This window comes from Mus musculus, chromosome 17, assembly GCF_000001635.26.
Source record: "Mus musculus strain C57BL/6J chromosome 17, GRCm38.p6 C57BL/6J".
In the NCBI taxonomy this organism is placed as follows: Eukaryota; Metazoa; Chordata; class Mammalia; order Rodentia; family Muridae; genus Mus; species Mus musculus.
Window position 1 is genome coordinate 32,656,989 of NC_000083.6, and position 19,962 is coordinate 32,676,950.

At 46.4% G+C, this 19,962-nt stretch overlaps 1 protein-coding gene across 4 annotated transcripts; it reads left to right on the top strand.

Moving 5' to 3' along the window:
* Nucleotides 1–1,897: 1,897 nt before the first annotated feature.
* Nucleotides 1,898–19,931, top strand: Cyp4f40 (cytochrome P450, family 4, subfamily f, polypeptide 40). Of its 4 annotated transcripts, none has more exons than NM_001368735.1 (13): nt 1,898–2,111; nt 2,497–2,695; nt 5,130–5,274; nt 10,828–10,881; nt 10,966–11,093; nt 12,786–12,907; nt 14,017–14,287; nt 16,943–17,009; nt 17,194–17,323; nt 18,507–18,640; nt 18,724–18,788; nt 18,916–18,998; nt 19,315–19,926. In NM_001368735.1, the coding sequence occupies exons 2-13, from the start codon at nt 2,498–2,500 to the stop codon at nt 19,490–19,492; spliced, it is 1,575 nt and encodes a 524-aa protein (NP_001355664.1). In that variant the 5' UTR covers nt 1,898–2,111; nt 2,497; the 3' UTR covers nt 19,493–19,926. The 4 variants fall into 4 exon arrangements, with proteins under 4 accessions (NP_001355664.1, XP_006524822.1, NP_001095058.1 ...); XM_006524759.1 differs by having other exon boundaries at nt 1,916–2,141; nt 19,315–19,931; XM_006524757.2 differs by lacking the exon at nt 1,898–2,111 and adding an exon at nt 2,157–2,251 and having other exon boundaries at nt 19,315–19,931.
* The last annotated feature ends 31 nt before the right edge of the window (nt 19,932–19,962 follow it).

The window sequence follows — 19,962 nt, forward strand, 5'->3', positions numbered from 1 at the left end:
TATCTTTGGAGTAGTTCATGTTAGTGGCTTTTTAAAAAGTGTGTTACTGTTTTCCGCTTATCCAGCTAGCTCCCAAAGAAGTGAGACTGGACTATTGCAATTTATTAAACTTTAAGGGCAGAACAACTGAGCAGTATTACTCTATTTTAATCCTCTAAGCTACTCTGGCTACTTCCTAGCCCACATCCCTGAGATGCTCGAATCTTATGGCTTTCTCTGCTCCAGCTGTTTTCTTGTGGTCTCTCCTGGATTCTTTCCCTGTGACTAATTCTCATTTTTTTCTCTCTCCTGCCCCATTTCCTGGAAGGAAGTCCTGCCCTATCCTCTCCCCTGACCAGTTATTCATCAGATTTTATTGACAAATCGGGGAATAATTCAGGAGCAATGTTTTTACAACATTGAGACAGGAGATAGTTAGAATACAGACTGCAACCAGATATGGGGGCATAGAAATCAAGATTGAATTACACAGCGCACAGTAACATGCCTACACATTCCAAATTCTAAGGGGGTAGGTATGGGCAGATAAACGTCCATGTTCCTTTGGTCTGGGTGGGATGCCTAAGAAGCATGCTCAGTACTGTGTCTCCAAGAGCCCCATCTTCCATCAAGCTGAGCCCCAACGATCATGGTGCACACCTCCCTCAGCAAGCAGCTTTTGACTCCTGTCTCCTCTTCCCATTCCAGTTCTTCACAGTGCTGCTGTTGTTTCTTGGGATTGCCTTCCAAAGAGATGCATGGCAGTTGAGAGTTGAGTCTTAGGGTCACCTCCAAAAGAAGAGTTTGACCTCTGGGGAACACAAAATAAAACACATGTCAGCAAGCTCCAGCATCCTCACCTCTTCATGGCCACGTTGTTGAGGAGTGTGAGGCCCAGATGGTCAGCTCAGTTGCTCAAGGTCATAGGACTGGTGAATGGCAGAGCCTCACTTTGTCTGGGGCTCTCTGATGCCAAGCCTGAGCTTTCATTAAAGGCTGCTGAGGGTTAGGGGATGCACAAGGGATGGTTGAAGTTAGCATATTCCTGATGTGTAGCAAAGGAACTAAGACTCTTACCTCTGCCTGGTTATGTCTTCATTCTTTCACAAAAGTAATGGAAAGCACAGTCTAAGTGCTGGCCACAGCTGGTCAAATAGGAAAGGCATGGTCTGCATGTGCATCTTCATACTAAAGTACATTGATGTCTCACAAGCAGACATGTGGTCTTTTACTAGGCACCAAGGTTGATGATATACAGCTTTTTAAAAAATGTATAATAACCAATGTACAGAATAGTAAACATTATTTTAAATGCTGTCCATTTTTCACAGAAGAACAAGAAGGGCCCTGACCTGTTCTGCCTGGATCCCATCTGCTGCTAGCCCATCTTAGCCTTGCTCTCACATACCTTCCCTCCTCACTCCATATCCTAGCCCAGCCCAGCCCAGCCCAGCCCAGCCCAGCCCAGCCCAGCCCAGCCCAGCCCAGCCCTAGCTGTGTTCTTCTAGCTGGGCTATTGATCCCTGGAATCTGACCTGGGAAATCACTTGTTGAACAGCTTCTTAAAGAAACATGTCTACTAAGACCCGGTGTTGCATGGAGGTAGGGTTTGACTGCTGCCTGACTGCAGCTAGACAGAAATTCAAGAGTCTCCCAGTTCTGCACCAAGAAATCCTACAGGCCTTCCACCCATACAAACTTGCATAGAAGCTCTAGAGAAATTTAGGGATATGCCTGGCCTTGGTCTCCTGGAACCTGAAGTCCCAAGTTAATGATTTTTAAAAACACAATATATCTTGTCTTTGGAAGGGCAGGAGGGGCAATAAAGGTGGGGTTCAATGTCGCCTTTGGCCATACCAGTCTTATCTCCTCCCTCATGTGGGAGGAGTTAAGTCCTGAGGATCTCTTTTCCATGCTCAGTGTGACCCTGACTTGGTTTCACTGTGCAGCTGGCTTACTAAACCTCCTTTCTTGGCCTCATGCCCAGGCCAGGAGGAAACTGTCAGATCTGGGAAGGTTTGGCTGGCACACATGAGCCCAGCCTTCCATTGCTTCCTTTAGGCACTTATCCAAAGAGGCCCCAGAAGAAAGAGATTGAGGTGCTGCAGAAGAATCGCCACTCCTGAGAGAAGGTGCCAAGCTAGGGAAAGTGGAGCTCCAGGGTACTATCCTGGTTTGAGAGAGCCCTGATCATGTCTGGTGTGGTGTTGGGGAGCCAGAAGCAGGATGATCACAGTGATCAAGCTTGTCCTGGAGACACTGTGGTTTCTGGGTAACAACTCCAGGAAAGCTTGGTCTCATGCATGCAGTTTGGGACACTCTTCATATTCTTATTTCTGTCATCTGCCTCTTGTTCTGCTCTTTATACCTCATCTCACTGCCTCTCTCCTACATTGGGTTTCCACTACCACCTGATTTGACATCGGGGTCCATAGTCCCCACGCTGTCCGTTGTTACAGGGTGCCCTTGTCAATTCCCTGAGGTTCAGGAACTCACATTCTACCATCTATCTCATAGGATGCGATATCTGGACTTATCCTGGCTAGGACTGGGGCCCATGTCAGCCTCACCGTGGCTACTCTTTTTCTTGGTTGGGATTTCCTGGTTCTTGGCCCGGTTCCTCACGCAGCTATACACTTTGTATGCAAAGTGTCAACGTCTCTGTGGTTTCCCTCAGCCACCCAAGAAGAATTGGTTTTGGGGTCACCTGGGCATGGTGAGTATGTTAACAGGATGAGTCTGGATTATGAGGGTGCAGGGACCTCCCAGTGGTCAAGGAGTTTGTTAGAAGGATGTCCCGGGATGTGGGTATGAGGTATATGGACAGAAAGTCGGGGATTAGGTGGGCTAGGGGCTGGGGTGCGAGGGTGCAGAGATCCTCATGGATATGGGAATTGAGGATAGAATGGGTTAGGGTCTTTGGGTGCTACATTTCAAACTCTTTTCAGATTTCTGTTTTTCTATTCCCAGTCTACTCTGGGTTGATTTCTAGCCTCTTTTGCTGTTTCTGGTACACACTGAAGGGCTCCCAGAATGGGCTTCATAGATCCAAGACCCCTCACATTCATTCTGCTGCTTAGGCCTCCTGAAGGGTTCTGGTTTAGAGTCAGCTTCCTGTCTGGTCCATTTCTTTCTGCTAGTCTATCTTTGGGTTTCTGCTTTATTCCAGAAGGGATTTTTATGCCCTTCTCATACACCTCCAGCACACCTGTGCCCCTGGCGAGTTCTTTTCTGACTCCTTGCTTCACTTTCCTGAATCATATCTTGCTTAGACTGCTCTTTTCTACTAAGATTAATCACTGAGGTCTGCTGCACAACCTGGATTAGACTAGAAGCCTCATCTTTTGGTGATCTTCCTTGATCCTAACAATTACACAGCATTTGGACTGTAACATAGGACCGTTCTCTCCTTTGGTTAACTTGGTCTTGATTGCTTCATTCACAGTTCTCAGATCTCACAGCATGCATGCAAGTCCTTGTGGGTGGTGGTTGCTTGTTGGGGAGCTGTCACTTTTATGGAGTCTTAGGGGTCCTCTTTGCTATCTTGGCATCTGCTGAGCATCCAGTGTTTGAACCCTTCTGCCTAGTTGGAACTGGAGACTTTTGGTGTATGCAGTCAGAAGAGCATGTGCGAGAAATCTTAGGGACAAACCTTGAGCCTGCAGTGCAGTCCACACATTTCCCTGTCAGGACCTTGCCTTGAGGCTTTTTCTGGGGCTGAAATTGAGTCCACCTGAGAAATTAATTTTCTTAAGACAAAGGAGTCTTCTCTGAGGTGGACAGTGTGACAATATAGCTTGTCTATTGACCATGAGTTACAGGCTTGATACCAGGACATGACTGATAAAGACAAAGCAAGAAGAAGCAGGGATTTACTCCTATGTCTTGCAACATCCAGACACATGTTCACTACAAAGGCTTCAGGAGAAACATATTACAGGTGCTGAGGAAGTATATTAGTGATCTCCGGAGCTCCAGAACCAAAGCATGAACACACATGTGCACACAAACAGTAAAATAAACATACCCCAACACAACTGCACACACTCACACACACACACACACACACACACACACACACATGCATATACACACTTACATATGCACACAGATACATCATTTTGCATTAGTTAGTGATAGGGACAAATTTTAAAAATTCATCGCTGGATGATTTCATCATTTGGCTATCGCTATAGAGTACACTGAATCAAACCATCTTGGCAGAGCCTACTGCATATCTAGGTTATGAGAGACCACTTATTGGTCCCAGCATACAAACCTGTACCTCACGGTACTATTGAGAAGATTGCAGAGAGTTTTTTGATAAAGGTATTTATTTAGCCAAATGTACACTAAACATAACAATAATAGTAAAAATTGAAAGACACAGATAATCTTCAGGTGTGTTATAGTTTTGTGTGACCAAGGTTGTACATGCAGACTATCAAAGAAGGGGATGGAAGATAAGGAAAGAATTGTGGGAGAGGGTTACCAGGAAGGGGGCAGTGAGCAGATTGTAAAATGAATAAGTAGAAAAATTAAATTAAATTTAAAAATCATTATGCATCACAATTCTATACATAGTTATACAGATATGCGAATGAACACAATATACATATAACATATACAGGTATGCAAATGAGAAAGAGAAGAAGGTAGGGATCGATAGATAGGTAGATAGATATGTAGATAAAGTTTGGACTTAAGTAATAAAGGAGGTTGAGAAATCTCACAATACCACACACAAATTTGGAGGACCAGGAAGCTGGTGGTGTAGCAAGTTAGTGTTAGAACAAAGGCCCAGTGTAAAGTGGAGTGTCAAACATGAATGCTGGAGTCCAAAAGTCAAGTACCAGAAGTTTGCTATTTGAGAGCATGAGAAGCTGAGTGTCCCAGCTTGGGCAGGAAGAGTGAATTTCCCCTTCCTCTGTCTCTTGTTTCATTTGGATCCTCACTGGGTTGGATGGTACCACCCATGCTGTGAAGGGAGGGACATCCTGACTCAGTCTACTGCTGTGAATACTGTGTTCTGAGAATATTGCGGATGCAACAAGAAGTCATGTTGCATCAGCTTATGTGGGCATCCAGCCGATTTGATCCCTGAAAAGAGCCATGTCAAGAGGGATTGCACTTATCTTTTTTTTCCCCAGTCCCCTCCTACAGAAGAAGGCATGAAGCAGGTGACTGAGCTGGTGACCACCTATCCCCAGGGCTTCATGACCTGGTTAGGCCCTATAGTTCCTCTCATCACTCTGTGCCACCCTGATATCATCCGATCTGTCCTCAGCGCCTCAGGTACCCATGGGACTGTTGGTGGTATGTCTGTGGGAACCTGTGAACTTCTAGTCCTGACTCCATTCTTCTGTGTGTGCCCCTGAAGCAACCTAATCTTCCATTCCCTTATCTCTCTCAGGCTTTCTGCTTTTTCATGTACTTACCATCCCATATCAGGGTCTTCTTCCTCTACTACAGTCATTGCCTCCCTTCCCACCCTAGCATTCTTGGTACTCCTGAGATGGCAGGAGATCATGAGCAAGGCTCTGTCCTAGCGGAACCCAATCTGGAAGAGATGTATCTTGACAAAGGCACTCCAAGCCCCTGTGATCAGGAATGACTCTAAGGAAGGTAGGTGATGGCTGAATGGAAAAGTGAGATCTCTGCTAGTACACATAGGGAGACATCCTAGAGGAACCAGAGCAGGCATGGCCAGACGCTAGATCAGTGAAGGTCTAAGAGAGACAAAGCTGGGTATCTGGAATGAAGACAGATCTACCCTGATAACAGGAATGTTTCAAGTAGGAGCAGGCTGTGCAGGGCCTGTGTAGGGCTGTAGCCCATCCCATCCCCAGGCACATAAGTAAGCCAGTGTATATTAATGTGGTATCAAGCTGCTATTTCTATATTTTTTCTCTTCCTTTGGTTTCCATCATATGTTTATTGCTTACTGAGTAAGCCTAGAATCTTTCTTAGGAAGTTCCACTCCAGTCTGGCCCACTTACCCTGCCCTCTGACATTACCATACTTGCCTGGGCCATAGTTGAGAGAAAGCGGAGGAGGGGGTTAGAGGGAGTGTTCCCTAGTGACCATGGTGTGTGGCCGTGGGTGTGGGGGAAAGAGGGGAGAGAACCTGCATCCCACCAGAATTCCCATGCTGTGGGCAGGCAGACTCAGGAGGACTGCAGCACACTTTCCACGCGGCCCCGGGTGGGTGTCTGGCTGTGGGAAGCCACGGAATTCCAGCTGGGCAGGGGGTTCTCAGCCTTGGGCATCCCACGCTGGATACTACAGAAGAGTTGAGAACAAAGCCCCGGGGCTGAAGGGAGGAGAGGGTAGGGGGAGAGGGCACTTGATGGTTCCCATACAGGCGAGAGTCCTTGGTCCGGTCCATGGCTGCAGTGCAGGAGGTTAGACGAGGCTCGTTAGGAGAAAGCCTATCCCATCATTCAAGCCTGGTGGGCCTTAATGAGCAGAGACAGTCTATGGTTTTAGAGCTTTATTGTAGAAAGGCAGGGGGAAAGAGAGAAGGTAGAAAGAGAAAGAGAGAAGCCAGCTATGGCCATGTGGAGAGAAGGGGAAAGGGAAAGAGAGAAGGAGGGCTAGAGAGGAGAGTAAGAAAGGTGGGAGCTTAAAGAATGAGGAGGGGCCAAGCAGCTCCTTTTATTGTGGGCTGGGCTATCGGGTAACTATGGGGAGGAGCATACCTGGCTATAGTCAGGTAACTGTGGGGGTGGACTTCAGCCAGAGTGCCAGAAACTTGGGACATTGCGTGACTGATAGTCACAGAATTATGGAGTTGGGGGCTCTGTGGTGTCAGGCATCTGGCTCTGTGGCTCACTTTTCTGTCCTTTGTAGAGTTCTCTACTGGGTCACTGGAACAAGCCCCATTTAACCAAAATAGCATGTTCCCAGAGCCAGGTGCCTGACTATAGCCAGGTATGCTCCTCTCTTCTGCCCTGGGGCCCCTATTCTGTTCTCAGCTCTTCTGTAATATCCAGGGATGCTCAAGGCTGAGAACCTGGTACCTAGGGTTGCCCCTTGTCCACCCCCTGCTGAGCTGGAATTCCATGGCTTCCCACAGCCAGACACACACCCGGGGCCCGTATGGAAAGCATCCATTGCACCAGAACTCTGGCAGGATGCAGGTTTACTCCCACTCCATTTTCCCCCCACACCCACGGGCCCACACCATGGCTCTGACATCTGCCAGGAAGGCTGTCTGCTCTCTGTGCATGGCTAGGTCTTTGTTGGGTGTGAGTGCTGTCCACCTGGTTTAGTTCAAAGAAATAAAGGGAATCTGTAGACTGTGAAGGCCTGCCTGGGAGAATTGTCTTCAGGTCTGTTTTACCTTCCCAGGCCTCGCTTTTCCTTTCAGACAAGCATTTTCAACAAGGTCTAAGTGATGAGTCTCAGACCACGAGACAACCTGTCTCACGCGTGGCGTTCCCAGGAGTTCTGGGCTTGTAACTAATTTGAATTTGCTGCCCTGAACCACAAGACAGAGAGTCCTTATTAAGTCACCGTCTCTATGCGATCTTGGGAAGACCTGGGAAACGCAAAGCAGATAGATGCACTGGTAAGAATCCAGGATACTGATGTAAAGTCTCAGGATCAGGTCTCAGATACTTCACTTACTATGTGGGAGACTGAGCTCAATGGACTTGAATGCCTGGCCTTCAGTCTGGAGAAGGGTAGGGAAGAGAACCCAGGTGTTTGAGATCGTAAGAGTGAATGTGTCTTTCTGTCCCTCTAACTGAGGGTTGAGGATTGCTATGTACAGAAGATGTCTGGAGGAACCTCAGGCAGGGATGGAGAAAGGGCTGGCTAGAATTCCCAAGGCTGCATCTGCCTCCTGCACAGTTAATCCACCTCTCTAGCAGCCTAGAGAAGCCATCTCCGGGCTCTCTTTCCTTCCTCTAATTCAGAAGTAGGAAGAAGGTGTATTTTTAAAAATATTTTTATTAGGTATTTTCCTCATTTACATTTCCAATGCTATCCCAAAAGTCCCCCATACCCTCCCCCACAATCCCCTACCCACCCACTCCCCCTTTTTGGCCCTGGCGTTCCCCTGTACTGGGGCATATAAAGTTTGCGTGTCCAATGGGCCTCTCTTTCCAGTGATGGCCGACTAGGCCATCTTTTGATACATATGCAGCTAGAGTCAAGAGCTCCGGGGTACTGGTTAGTTCATAATGTTGTTCCACCTATAGGGTTGCAGATCCCTTTAGCTCCTTGGGTGCTTTCTCTAGCTCCTCCATTGGGGGCCCTGTGATCCATCCATTAGCTGACTCTGAGCATCCACTTCTGTGTTTGCTAGGCCCCGGCATAGTCTCACAAGAGACAGCTATATCTGGGTCCTTTCAGCAAAATCTTGCTAGTGTATGCAATGGTGTCAGCATTTGGAAGCTGATTATGGGATGGATCACTGGATATGGCAGTCTCTAGATGGTCCATCCTTTCGTCACAGCTCCAGACTTTGTCTCTGTAACTCCTTCCATGGGTGTGAAAGAAGGTGTATTGTACAACCATCCTTGTGTGTGCTGTGGGGAAGCAGGCTGATGATGGTAGGGGCCCTGGCTGGTGGCCATCTGTATAGTTTTCCTACTTTTGTGAAGCCCCTCTTTTCTGCTGTAGGTGGGCACTGCTGGCCCACTTCCTTCTCTGCTCCAGGTGGGCACTGCACCAGCCCCAGCTTGCCCACTGCTGAGGTATCTGTGTGTACCCATGTCTGATGTTAAATTGCATCTGTTACACATCTGAGATTCTAATGTAACTATTCTTTTTAATCTATGTACAAGTATATGTATGTTATGGGGGGATTGCACTTGCATTTGTGTGCCTAGTGTAAGAGTGGAGGTAAAAGGCCAATATGGGATGCCACTCCTCATGAACCATACACCTTGTTTTGGGGAACAGAGTCTCACTGTGACTTAGGGATCACTGATCAGGCTATGATAGATACCCAGAATCTACTTGGATTCTGCCTCCTCAGAACTGTGATTAAAAGTGCATGTCACTACTGTCAACTCTTTATGTGGATGCTGTGGACAGAACTCAGCTCTCTCGGCTTGCATGGCAAGCATTTTCCCAGATGAATAATCTCCTCCACCCTACTTTGGCCATTTTAAGATAACTTCTAGTACACACTGAGAATCACCGTACCTTTTCTAATATGTGTTTGAATAAAAATGGCCCCCATAGGCCCATAGAAAGTAGCACTATTAAGAGATGTAGCAAAGCCAGGCGTGGTGGCACACGCCTTTGATCCCAGCACTTGGGAGGCAGAGGCAGGCAGATATCTGAGTTCGAGGCCAGCCTGGTCTACAAAATGAGTTCCAGGACAGCCAGGGCTACACAGAGAAACCCTGTCTCGGAAAAAAAAAGAGAGAGAGATGTAGCAGATATGGCCTTGTTGGAGGAAGTGTGTCACTAGGAGGTGGGCTTTGAAGTCTCTAATGCTCAAGTCATACCCAGTGTGGTAGTCTTTTCCTGTTGCTTGTGGATCAAGATGTAGAACTCCAGCATCATGTCTGCCTACATGTTGCCATGCTTCCTGCAATAACAATAATGGACTGAATCTCTGAACTGTAAGCCAACCCCAATTAAATATTTTCCTTTATAAGAGTTGCTGTGGTCATGGTGTCAGTTCACAGCAATATGTTACATTAGGTAGAGCCACGTCAAGGAATACCACGTGTGTTTAGCTACGTTAGCACATGTTTTGTGTTAGGATGCTATATTGGCTGGCTTTGTGCATGAACTTGACACAAGCTAGAGTCATTAGAGAGAAAGGAGACTTAGTTGAGAAAACGCCTCCATGAGATCCAACTATAAGTCTTTTTCTTAACTAGTGATCAATCGGGGAGGGCCCAGCCCATTATGGGTGGTGCCATCCCTGGGCAGGTGGTCCTGAGTTCTATAAGAAAGCAGGTTGAAAAAGCTATGAGCAAGCAAGCCAATAAGTAGCATTCTTCCATGGCTTCTGTCCTGCCTCTGGGTTTCCGCCCTTTTTAAGATCCTATTTTGACTTCCTTCAATAATTAACAGCTGTATGGAAGTGTAAGCCAAACAAGCCCTTTCCTCCCCAACTTGCTTTTTTGGTCATGGTATTTGGTGACAGCAACAGAAACAAAACAGCAAAAGAGAGTACACATGTAGTGTGCATCTGTGTCACCTGTATATGTCAGGAGATGACAGAAAGTGCTGGATGAATAACTATGCTAGGTCTATGTAAAGGTCTCAGAGTATTGTCCTGTGTTGACATGTTAGGCCATGTAGGAGCCATGTGAACACCCACTTGGGTGTTGTCTTAGTTAGGGTTTTACTGCTGTGAATGGACACTGTGACCAAGGCAACTCTTATAAAGAGCAATATTTCATTTAGTCTGGCTCATAGGTTCAGAGGTTTAGTCCATTATCATCAAGGCAGGATCATGGCAGCATTTGGGCAGGCATGGTGCAGAAGGAGCTGAGAGTTCTACATCTTCATTTGAAGGTTACTAGCAGAATACTGACTTCCAGGTAGAGTAAGGATGTTAAGCACACACCCACGGTGACATACCCATTCCAACAAGGACACACCACCTAATACTACCACTCCCTGGGCCAAGCATATACAAACCATCACAGGTATGTTATGCAATGTCAGGCCACACGTTTGTCCTACTCCCTCCTATGCCTTAGTCTGGCTCCTGCTCACCTCTACCCTACTCCCTGCCTCCTCTGCCCTTCTCCACAATCTTGCCATTCTGGCTTGAGGTAGACATGCACACCTCTGATGAGGGCACCAAATTCTTCCCAAGTTCATCCTCTGCATTTTCCATTGGTCCCTGATGACTCTTTTTCATGTCAGCTGCGGTTGCCCCAAAGGACGACATCTTCTACAGCTTCTTGAAACCCTGGCTCGGTGAGTCCTTGCAGGTGAGATGGTTGGGAACAGCCCTGGGGAAAAGGTGCCACATTTGCCCACTACCAATGGTCATCCTCATAGGGGATGGGCTCTTGGTGAGTGCTGGTGACAAGTGGAACCGCCACCGACGCATGCTGACACCTGCCTTCCATTTCAACATCCTGAAACCCTATGTGAAGATTTTCAATGACAGCACCAACATCATGCATGTGAGTCCCCAGAACCCATGTGCCCAGCTAGAGTCTGGGGAGGGGTGGGTAAGGGACTTCAGACAGATCTAGTCCACAGTACTGGCTCTGAAGGATCATGGTGGCCCATTGCAGTTTTCCCCCAGACTTGATTCCCCATGTGTGATTTAGTATTAAAACGTTACTCTGTGTTCATGATGATACCATGGAGTCGTGGCCCCTTACTTGGAGGGTGCTCAGGTGTTCCTTTTTGATGGCCTAAAAACTGAACACAGACATGACTTGGCAGTTCCAAACACTGGTTGTTTCTTCTGGACAAAGTCTAGGTCATTGATATTTTATGATCAGTGTGGATCAGGTGTGGGCAGCTCGGCTGATTCTGGCTCAGTTCTCTCATGTTTGAAGCTTGCAAACATCAAGATAATTTAGACTGGATTTGGCAGAGACACTCAGTAAGCGTTCCCATGGTTCTTTTCCCTTATGAGGCACCCAAGGCTTGTGGCACAGAGTTCCACTGGAATGAGAGAAGCAGGATACGACGTAAAACTTAGATTTAATTGAGATGGTAGCTTCATCATCTCATTAGTTTTTGTAAGTTAAATCATATGCCAAACACAAAATTAAAAGTGGGTCAAAATCTAACTGACATTGCTGGAAATTCACACTGTACTAGATGTAGCTGAATAAGAACTGGGATGAGGGTCCCAGAGTGACTCCTTATTGTAAACTGATATGTTAGCTTGTTTATTGGTTATGGATTCTTCTAGAACATACCAGATCCTTGAGTCAGATGGAAAAGCCAGACATTTACTCAATGTGCAGCAAGCAGCATGTCCATCACTCCAGCTGTTATCCTTTCTTCAAGGTACTCACAGTCTGTGAGAGCAGTATGAGTGGGCTGGAGTAGGGGCACCTCATGACCTAATCATAATGTAATAATATGACTGAGTCTTAGGGAATCTGCTTCTATAACAAGCAGAATTTAGTCTTATTTTCACTCATGGAGTCATTACTGTGTCCACAGTTTTCTGCCATAATATCTGAGATAAGCCAAGTTAAGACCATCATGATAGTTCATTGTTGGCATGTCTAACAAAGTTTCTCAAGGAACAATGCAAGTCTAACATCCTCAGCAAAAGGAGGGTCTTGAAATCAATTTACAGAAGTGATAATGAGAAGGACACTGTGTGTTCAGTGCTTGTCACAGGCTAGACCTGATGTGAAGTCCTGGTTCAATAATCTATGCTGACCAATTTCCTTATGCCCGTGAGGTACAGTGATTACCTTTTCCTCATTAGTGATAAATCTGAGGGTCAAACATATCAGAGACCTTGTTCACATTATCCTGCAGGAAGTGAGCTAAAAATGGTGCACATGGGGTTCCTCTTAGTTTAGCAGACTAAGATCAGACCAACTTCCTAAAGGTATGACAGGCAAGAACTAGAAGAAGGCAAATAACTGACTGAGGGAGCACAGAACATGGGAATCAGGACGTCTGACCCAGTCTCGGGTCTTCATCTGCTACGGAAGCTGCTTCCAGTTTGGGTTATCCCTGAGGTCAGCTATCTAGGGCTGAGATCCAGAAGGCTGGTTTGAGGTTGTCCATTTGAGTGGTTGGGATTGGGCAGAGCCTCAGGGAGCCAAGATTCAAAACCTCTCTCCCTTTCCCTCTCCCTCTCCCCCTCCCCCTCCCCCCCTCTCCCTCTCTCAAAGGCCAAGTGGCTGCGCCTGGCCTCAGGGGGTAGCACCCGTCTGAACATGTTTGAGAACATCAGCCTCATGACCTTGGACACTTTGCAGAAATGCGTCTTCAGCTTCAACAGCAACTGTCAGGAGTAAGTTTCACCTTCAGGTCTTGGATGAGTTTTGGTCCACAGACTTAAGGCAAGAGGTAGAAGAGGGAAGGCTGGCCAGAGCAAGCAGAAGAGACTCATGGAAGAAGTGGGTCAGAACTGACACTGAATCAACCCCACGGGGGACAGAGTAGCCTCTTCTATAAGGTGGAATTATTCAGAAGAAGGCACAGAGATTCAGGTAGTCATGAGCACCTGGCAGGAAGCGTTTGGAAAGAGGTTGGGAGAACAGACAGTAACTAAAGCATGGAGACATTAAAGTCAAGAAAAGTGTGGAACTTCGTTCTGTGAATTAAGGTCATAGTTTCTAGGAAACTATGAGAGATCTTCATTATCTATCACTATAATAAAATATCTAAGATTATAAAATAGAGGAAATATTTATTTCAGCTTATGGTTTCAGTGTAATTTGGGTCTGTGCCCAAATTTGTATTATGGTGGGGACCATGTATTTGAGGAAACACAGGCAGCCAAGAAGGAGAGAGAGAGAGAGAGAGAGAGAGAGAGAGAGAGAGAGAGAGAGAGAGAGAGAGAGAGAATGTCAAGGTTTTAACAACCCTTTAAAGGCACACCCATAATACAAAAGAGCTCTATAGACAGTAACTGTCTTTTAAAAGAAAATAGGATTGATGTTGTAAAAGGGGGTAGGTGAGACTGGCCATAGCATATTGCAAGAATTGATGAGTTCTAATCTGGGTGGACAATATTGGGAGCAGGAGAAGCAGAACTGGACCCTGTGTCAGAAAGGAAAGAGAGGAGTCTGGTGTCTACACTATGTGGCAGATGCTTAGGGAAATGCCTAGGCTCATGTGATTGGAATGAAGGGAGAGAGGAAACTGAGTATACAGTGCTAGGATTACATATATAATAAAATTACATATGATAAGCCTTTTGGCTTGAGATAGCTTTTTTGAGACGTGTCTTACCATGTCACCATCAAGGCCCATGTCTATCACATGTGACCATTGTTTCTAGATGAGTTAGGCTACTTGGTATCCTGTTAGAAAATAGTTCCCTCCTTCTGCTGAGAGATGCCCCTCAGGTTTTAGGTCTGCAGCATTCCTGCTTCTCTTCGTGTTCTCATTGTGCAGGAAGCCTAGCCAGTATATTGCTGCCATCTTGGAGCTCAGTACCCTGGCTGTGAAGAGAAACGAGCAACTGCTTATGCATGTGGACCTGCTCTACCGCCTCACGCCCGATGGAATGCGCTTCTATAAGGCCTGCCGTCTGGTACACGACTTCACCGATGCCGTCATCCAGGAGCGACGTCGCACTCTGCTGAAGCATGGTGGTGATGATATCATCAAGGCCAAAGCCAAGTCCAAGACTTTGGACTTCATTGATGTACTGCTGCTAACCAAGGTCGGCTTCTTAAGAGGTGCAATGGAGCTTTTTAAAATGAATTAGATGAAGTTTTTGTTTTGTTTCCTTCTTTTAGACAGAGTCTCACTGTAGACCAGGCTGGCCTCAACCTCATGATCCTCCTACCTCAGCTTCCTCAGTGCTAGGATTACATATCCATGTCAACCCTTTGGGTTTTGGTAGCTTTCTTGTGATGTGTCTTACTATGTTGCCAGGCTCATCTTCAGGGCTGGGTACATATCTCACTGCCCCACTGGCACTACATGTTTATACCACTCCTCATGACTTTAAAAGCTAATTCATTTATTTTTGTTTTGTGTGTATGAGTGTTTGCATGCATGTTTGTATGTGCATCACACGCATGCTTGGTGACTGCAGAGGCCAAAAGAAAGAACTGAATTTCCTAGAACTAAAGTTATAGGTGAGGCACCATATGATTATTGAGCCATCTCTCCAGCTCCAACCCTTTATGATTTTATAAAAAATAGAGTGAATGCTTGTACTGAATGTGAGATGATATGACTTTTTTATATTTCAGTAATGACTTGGGCTTGATGTAGAGAACACCTAGAATCCATAGAATGCATTTGAGGTAAAGAGAGACGAGTCAGAGAAAAACACATTGTAGAGAGCAGACTGGGGCCAATACAGTCTTTCTAGGTGGACCTGAAGGGCCTTACTTGGTAAGTTAGTAGATCATAGTATCCGTATTTGGGAGACGCTGCACATAACTTCATAATCAGTGTGGATCACACATTATAGCAGTCATGCTATGAAGGTAGCAGTCACTCCCTATTACTAGATCTTTCCTTCCCAGGTGATTTGACTATTTTACCTGACAAATATGTGTACAAAAATGTCACCGTGAAATGCATTATTTTATAGTTAAAAACCAATCTTAGACTTGATGTGCCAGGGTTGGGAGATACTCAAGGGGACTCCCACTTGCTCAGAGGAGAAAGGGAAGGAGATGGGGGAAGGATTGTTGGAGAAGGTGACTGATGACAGCTGTCTTAGTTACTGTTCTACTGCTCTGAAGAGACAAATGACTAAAGCAACTCTTATAAAAGAAAGCATTTAACTGGGGGCTTGTTTACAGTTTCAGAGGATTAATCCATGATCATCATAGTGGGAAGCAGACAGGCTGGAGCTGGAGCGATAGCTGAGAACTTTACATCCTGATTCATAGGCAGCAAGCAGAGAAGGAGAGAGAAGGAGAGAGAGAGAGGGAGAGGGAGAGGGAGAGAGGGGGAGAGGGGGAGGGGAGGGAGAGAGAGAGAGAGAGAGAGAGAGAGAGAGAGAGAGAGAGAGAGAGAGAGAGAGAGAGAGAGACCTGGCCTGGAATGGGCTTTTGAAACTTCAAAGCCCAATGGTGGTACACTTCCTCCAACAAGGTCACACCTCCTAACCCAAGCAGTTCATCAACTGAGGACTAAGCATGCAAATGTGTGGGTCCAGGGGACAATTCTCATTCAAACAGGATTCACACAACAGGAGAAAGACCTATATATTAGGAGTCGTGGAGGCTTATAGGACAGCACATCTATGTCTTCTTGGTTTCAGAGAAAGCAATGGGATAAACAGAGGAAGAGGGAAGAGAACAGGAGAGGTAACATAGATGAAGGGTAAACAGATAATAGAGGAGACAGGAGAAGAGGCAAGGGATAGAAGATCATTTTTAACTATAAAATAATGCATCTCACAGTGACATTTTCGTGCACATAAATCACCCTGCATTTCTCTCAAATTTTCTCAAGTAAAGAGAAGACTTTATTGTTGAATATAAACAACTTTAACCAAGTGCCAAGGTAAGTTTTATAGGTTTGTAAACCTGATAGCTTCTAAAGGAAATAAGATAAATTCCTAATATTTAGACCCAGTAGTGGGACAGAAGAGCAGGGAAGGAATTAGAGAGTAAGATGAGAGAAGCCAGAGAGGGGACACGTTTGAAAACTAGCAAGTGAGAAAGAGAGGAGAAGGGGAAGCCAGCCCACTTACCAACCACACACACTATGACATCATCTGAACTCACAAAGTTACATACTGCTCCTATTTCTCCCATCAGTCTAAATCTTCCCACCCTGCAGACACAACCTTTGTGACAAATCAAGTAGCAAAAAGGGAAGAATGGTACAAAGGAAACCCACTCTTCCCACCCAGTGAGCAAAGTTAAAGATTTAGGGCAGTGGTTCCCAACCTTCCTAATGCTGTGAGCCTGTAATACAGTTCCCTATGTTGTGCTGACCCTGAACTATAAAATGATTTTTGTTGCTGCTTCATACCTATAATTTTGCTACTGGTATGAATTGTAATGTAAATATTTTTTGGACATAGTGGCTTGCTATGTGTTGAGGAACACTGACTTAGAGCAATGTTTAGTCTCTAACTTTCAAGACAAGTTGTCCTACAATGATTCTACTTGAAGGTGGCTAGTCACTCATCACACAGGAGTAGAAAATATCCACGAGTCTTTGATTCCCTCAACTAGGAAAACACAGGAAGCCAAGAAAATGCCTGTGTGTTGGTGACCAAGAGAAATGCAGGAATATGAAGGTCTTGTGTGCATAGTCAGAAAAGGATCTCTAGATGTTATTTTATGTTAGACATGGGAGCCATCAGAAGTTGTGCAATATAAGAACCTTGTCTCGTGTCCAGGATGAAGATGGAAAGGAGCTGTCAGATGAGGACATCCGAGCTGAAGCTGACACCTTCATGTTTAGGGGTGAGGGCATCAGTGTGAGGCCAGAGAAGGGGATAGGACTCTCTCCACCTGGGGAATCTGGGCCTCTCCATTCCTTGTGTTCTATCTTTTCCCAATTCCTTCTTAAAATGTCACTGCTTGAGTGCTGTCCACACAGTGGTGCTGAAACAGCCCAGATTCCCGAGTCTATCTGTCTGTCCCTCAGGCCATGACACCACAGCCAGTGGGCTCTCCTGGATCCTGTACAACTTGGCGAGGCACCCTGAGCACCAGGAGCGCTGCCGGCAGGAGGTGCAGGAGCTGCTGAGGGATCGTGATCCCAAGGAGATCGAATGGTGAGCCTAAGTCATGGTAGACTGTCCCTGAGTCCCTCTCCCGCTTTTGTCCCCCAGGTGGGGAAGGGAACTCTTTAAATGACTCTTCTGTTATTGGCTGGTGGGTGAGGCATCTGCTTCATCAGCAAGGAAAGAGAGATGTGGACTTCAAAGAAAATTATTGACAGGATAACACTATGTGAAGGCAGATGGTGCTACTTTGCCTGCAATGTATAAGTGAACTTCCTGTCCTCTCCTGGACTTCTGTCCTACTTAATATTTCCCATGTTTTCCTTCCTGATAGATTGTTCTCCTGTTTTCTAATTACTTCCTTACTGTTCTGTCTGGGGATCCATAGGAAACATCTGGGAATAAAAGTCATATGTATGTTTTCTTGAACCTTCGAATCATCCATCACCTAGTCTTCACTCATCAAACCCTCCCACGCTGCCTTTCCATTCCAACTTGGTGCCCAACTTAGTCTGTGCTAAAGACTTAGCTCAGAGAACGACCTTCCTCGGCTCTCAGCTTGGCGTGAGAACAGTCTAAGGTTAAGACAGCCCTAGGACCCATGAGAAGACATTGGATTGAGAGTGGAAGAGAAACAAGTGTAGGGGGAAAGGGTGTGTGTGATTGGGAAAGTCACTGAGTATCTGTGTGGGACTGGGGAGTAGAGTGGTCCAAGGATGATGTTGGCTGATGGAGGAGGAAGTCAGTAAGATGACAGGTAGCAGGGGGGTATAAAAAAGAGGAGAAGTGTAAAGAGGAATGTAGATGGGGAGCTGGAGGATAAAGGAGGGGGTAAGGTGATGGAAGGACCTGAGACAGGAGAAAGAACTCTGAGAGAAGACGAGGAGGGAAAGGGTAGATGGGGTATGTGAGGGAGAGACACAGAAGAGCAGACGAATTAGACCAATTTACTCTTTTTCTTTGCATTTTGCTTTTTTTTTCTTTTTGCCATAAGAAATACTCATTTGAATGTAAATTTGTTGAATTTTTAAAATGGTCGGCTTTTGAACAATTCATTGTCTCAGGAAAACAAACAAACTTCTCTAAAGATTCCTGGCTAGATTACCTCTAGCACTTTCCTAACTTTCTGCTCTTCTCGAGATTATTTTACGCTGTGAGGAAAGATTAAGTGGGCAACACAGAGGCTGGCAGCCTCTGGTTTTGCTCCTGGACAATTGTGTGCTGTGTTCCTTAGGGACGACCTGGCCCAGCTGCCCTTCCTGACCATGTGCATCAAGGAGAGTCTGCGGCTGCATCCCCCAGTCACAATGGTCTCCCGATGCTGCACCCAGGACATTTCCCTCCCAGATGGAAGGATCATCCCTAAAGGTGGCCACAAAATTTAGGGAAAGGGTACACAGCAAAGTTCATCAGGCAGCTTACCCTGCTTGCCCCTCTCCTCTTCCCCACAGGTGTCATCTGCATCATCAATATTTTTGGAACCCATCACAACCCAACTGTGTGGCGGGACCCTGAGGTGCGCTGTGTCTGCGTTCTTGGTCTCCCCCAGTGGCCCCAGGATATCAGATTCCTAGCACATTTAAGACTCTGTCTCTGGCTGTGCTGCTAGATGCCACCCATTCACCATGGCTAGTCTCTTGCAGGTCTATGACCCCTTCCGTTTTGATCCAGAGAACATCCAGGCTAGATCACCTCTGTCATTTATTCCCTTCTCAGCGGGGCCAAGGTGAGGCCAGCAAGCTCAAGGTCGTGAAGTAGGGTCTGGGCCTGGTAGTGAGGAAAGCTGAATTGAGATGGTAGAGGTTTCATCAAGGTTTGGAGAATCTATTTGGGAAGTTCCAAGAGCGGCCAGGGATGGCAATAGCTGTGGGGCTCCCTCCCGTGGGTTGTATTGTGGCCTAAACTCGAATGAAGTATTAGTGGTGTGCTAGGTGTATTAGCATCTCTCAACGTGACCGATACTGGGTCAGGTTGGGTCTGAGAATGCCTGTCTGGGTCCCTGCAAAGGGCACAGCCACAGTCCCTACCCCATCCTCCCACAGGAACTGCATTGGACAGACTTTCGCTATGAGCGAGATGAAGGTGGCGCTGGCGCTGACTCTGCTGCGCTTCCGCATCCTGCCAGATGACAAGGAGCCACGCCGGAAGCCAGAGCTGATCCTGCGCGCAGAGGGCGGGCTGTGGCTGCGGGTGGAGCCGCTGAGCACCCAAGCACAATAACCCATCTACTTTGCCCTGGCTTTCCGTAGTAAGTAAATAGGCGTGACTCTGCTCTTGAAGATTGCAAAGCACAAACAGTGCTGTCACCCGGCAAGCAGGGGCTGCTAAGGATCCTCCCAGTGGTCAGAGTTATGGAGTCCAGCTAGTTGATTTGAACCAAAGATCCCTGACTTCTCTGGATGGTCACAGGCCCAACAGCTCCTAATTTATGACACATGGTTCTTTCATGCTCTTTGCCACCAAAGCTACCCAACACTAAATCAAGTGGCATTTCCCGTCACCCCCTGGAAATATGCAGACGTGAGATATTTTCCTTTGTTCAGATTTTTCTGAATGCTCATTCCTGGGGCTCCCCTTCCCTCATGTTTATGGTGGCCCTCTCTCTTACTTTTACTATAGCCTATACCTCAGAATAAAATAGTTCTTGTTTTAAAGTGAAGCCTGGCTTTCCTTTAAGGGCACCAACATGT

Bases quoted from the DNA above. Each gene is read 5' to 3' on its own strand.
- Cyp4f40 (XM_006524757.2), top strand. From the start codon at position 2,172: ATGTCTGGTGTGGTGTTGGGGAGCCAGAAGCAGGATGATCACAGTGAT. The intron at 17,324-18,506 runs GTGAGCCTAAGT...TGTGTTCCTTAG, and splicing joins GATCCCAAGGAGATCGAATG to GGACGACCTGGCCCAGCTGC. The intron at 18,789-18,915 runs GTGCGCTGTGTC...AGTCTCTTGCAG, and splicing joins CTGTGTGGCGGGACCCTGAG to GTCTATGACCCCTTCCGTTT.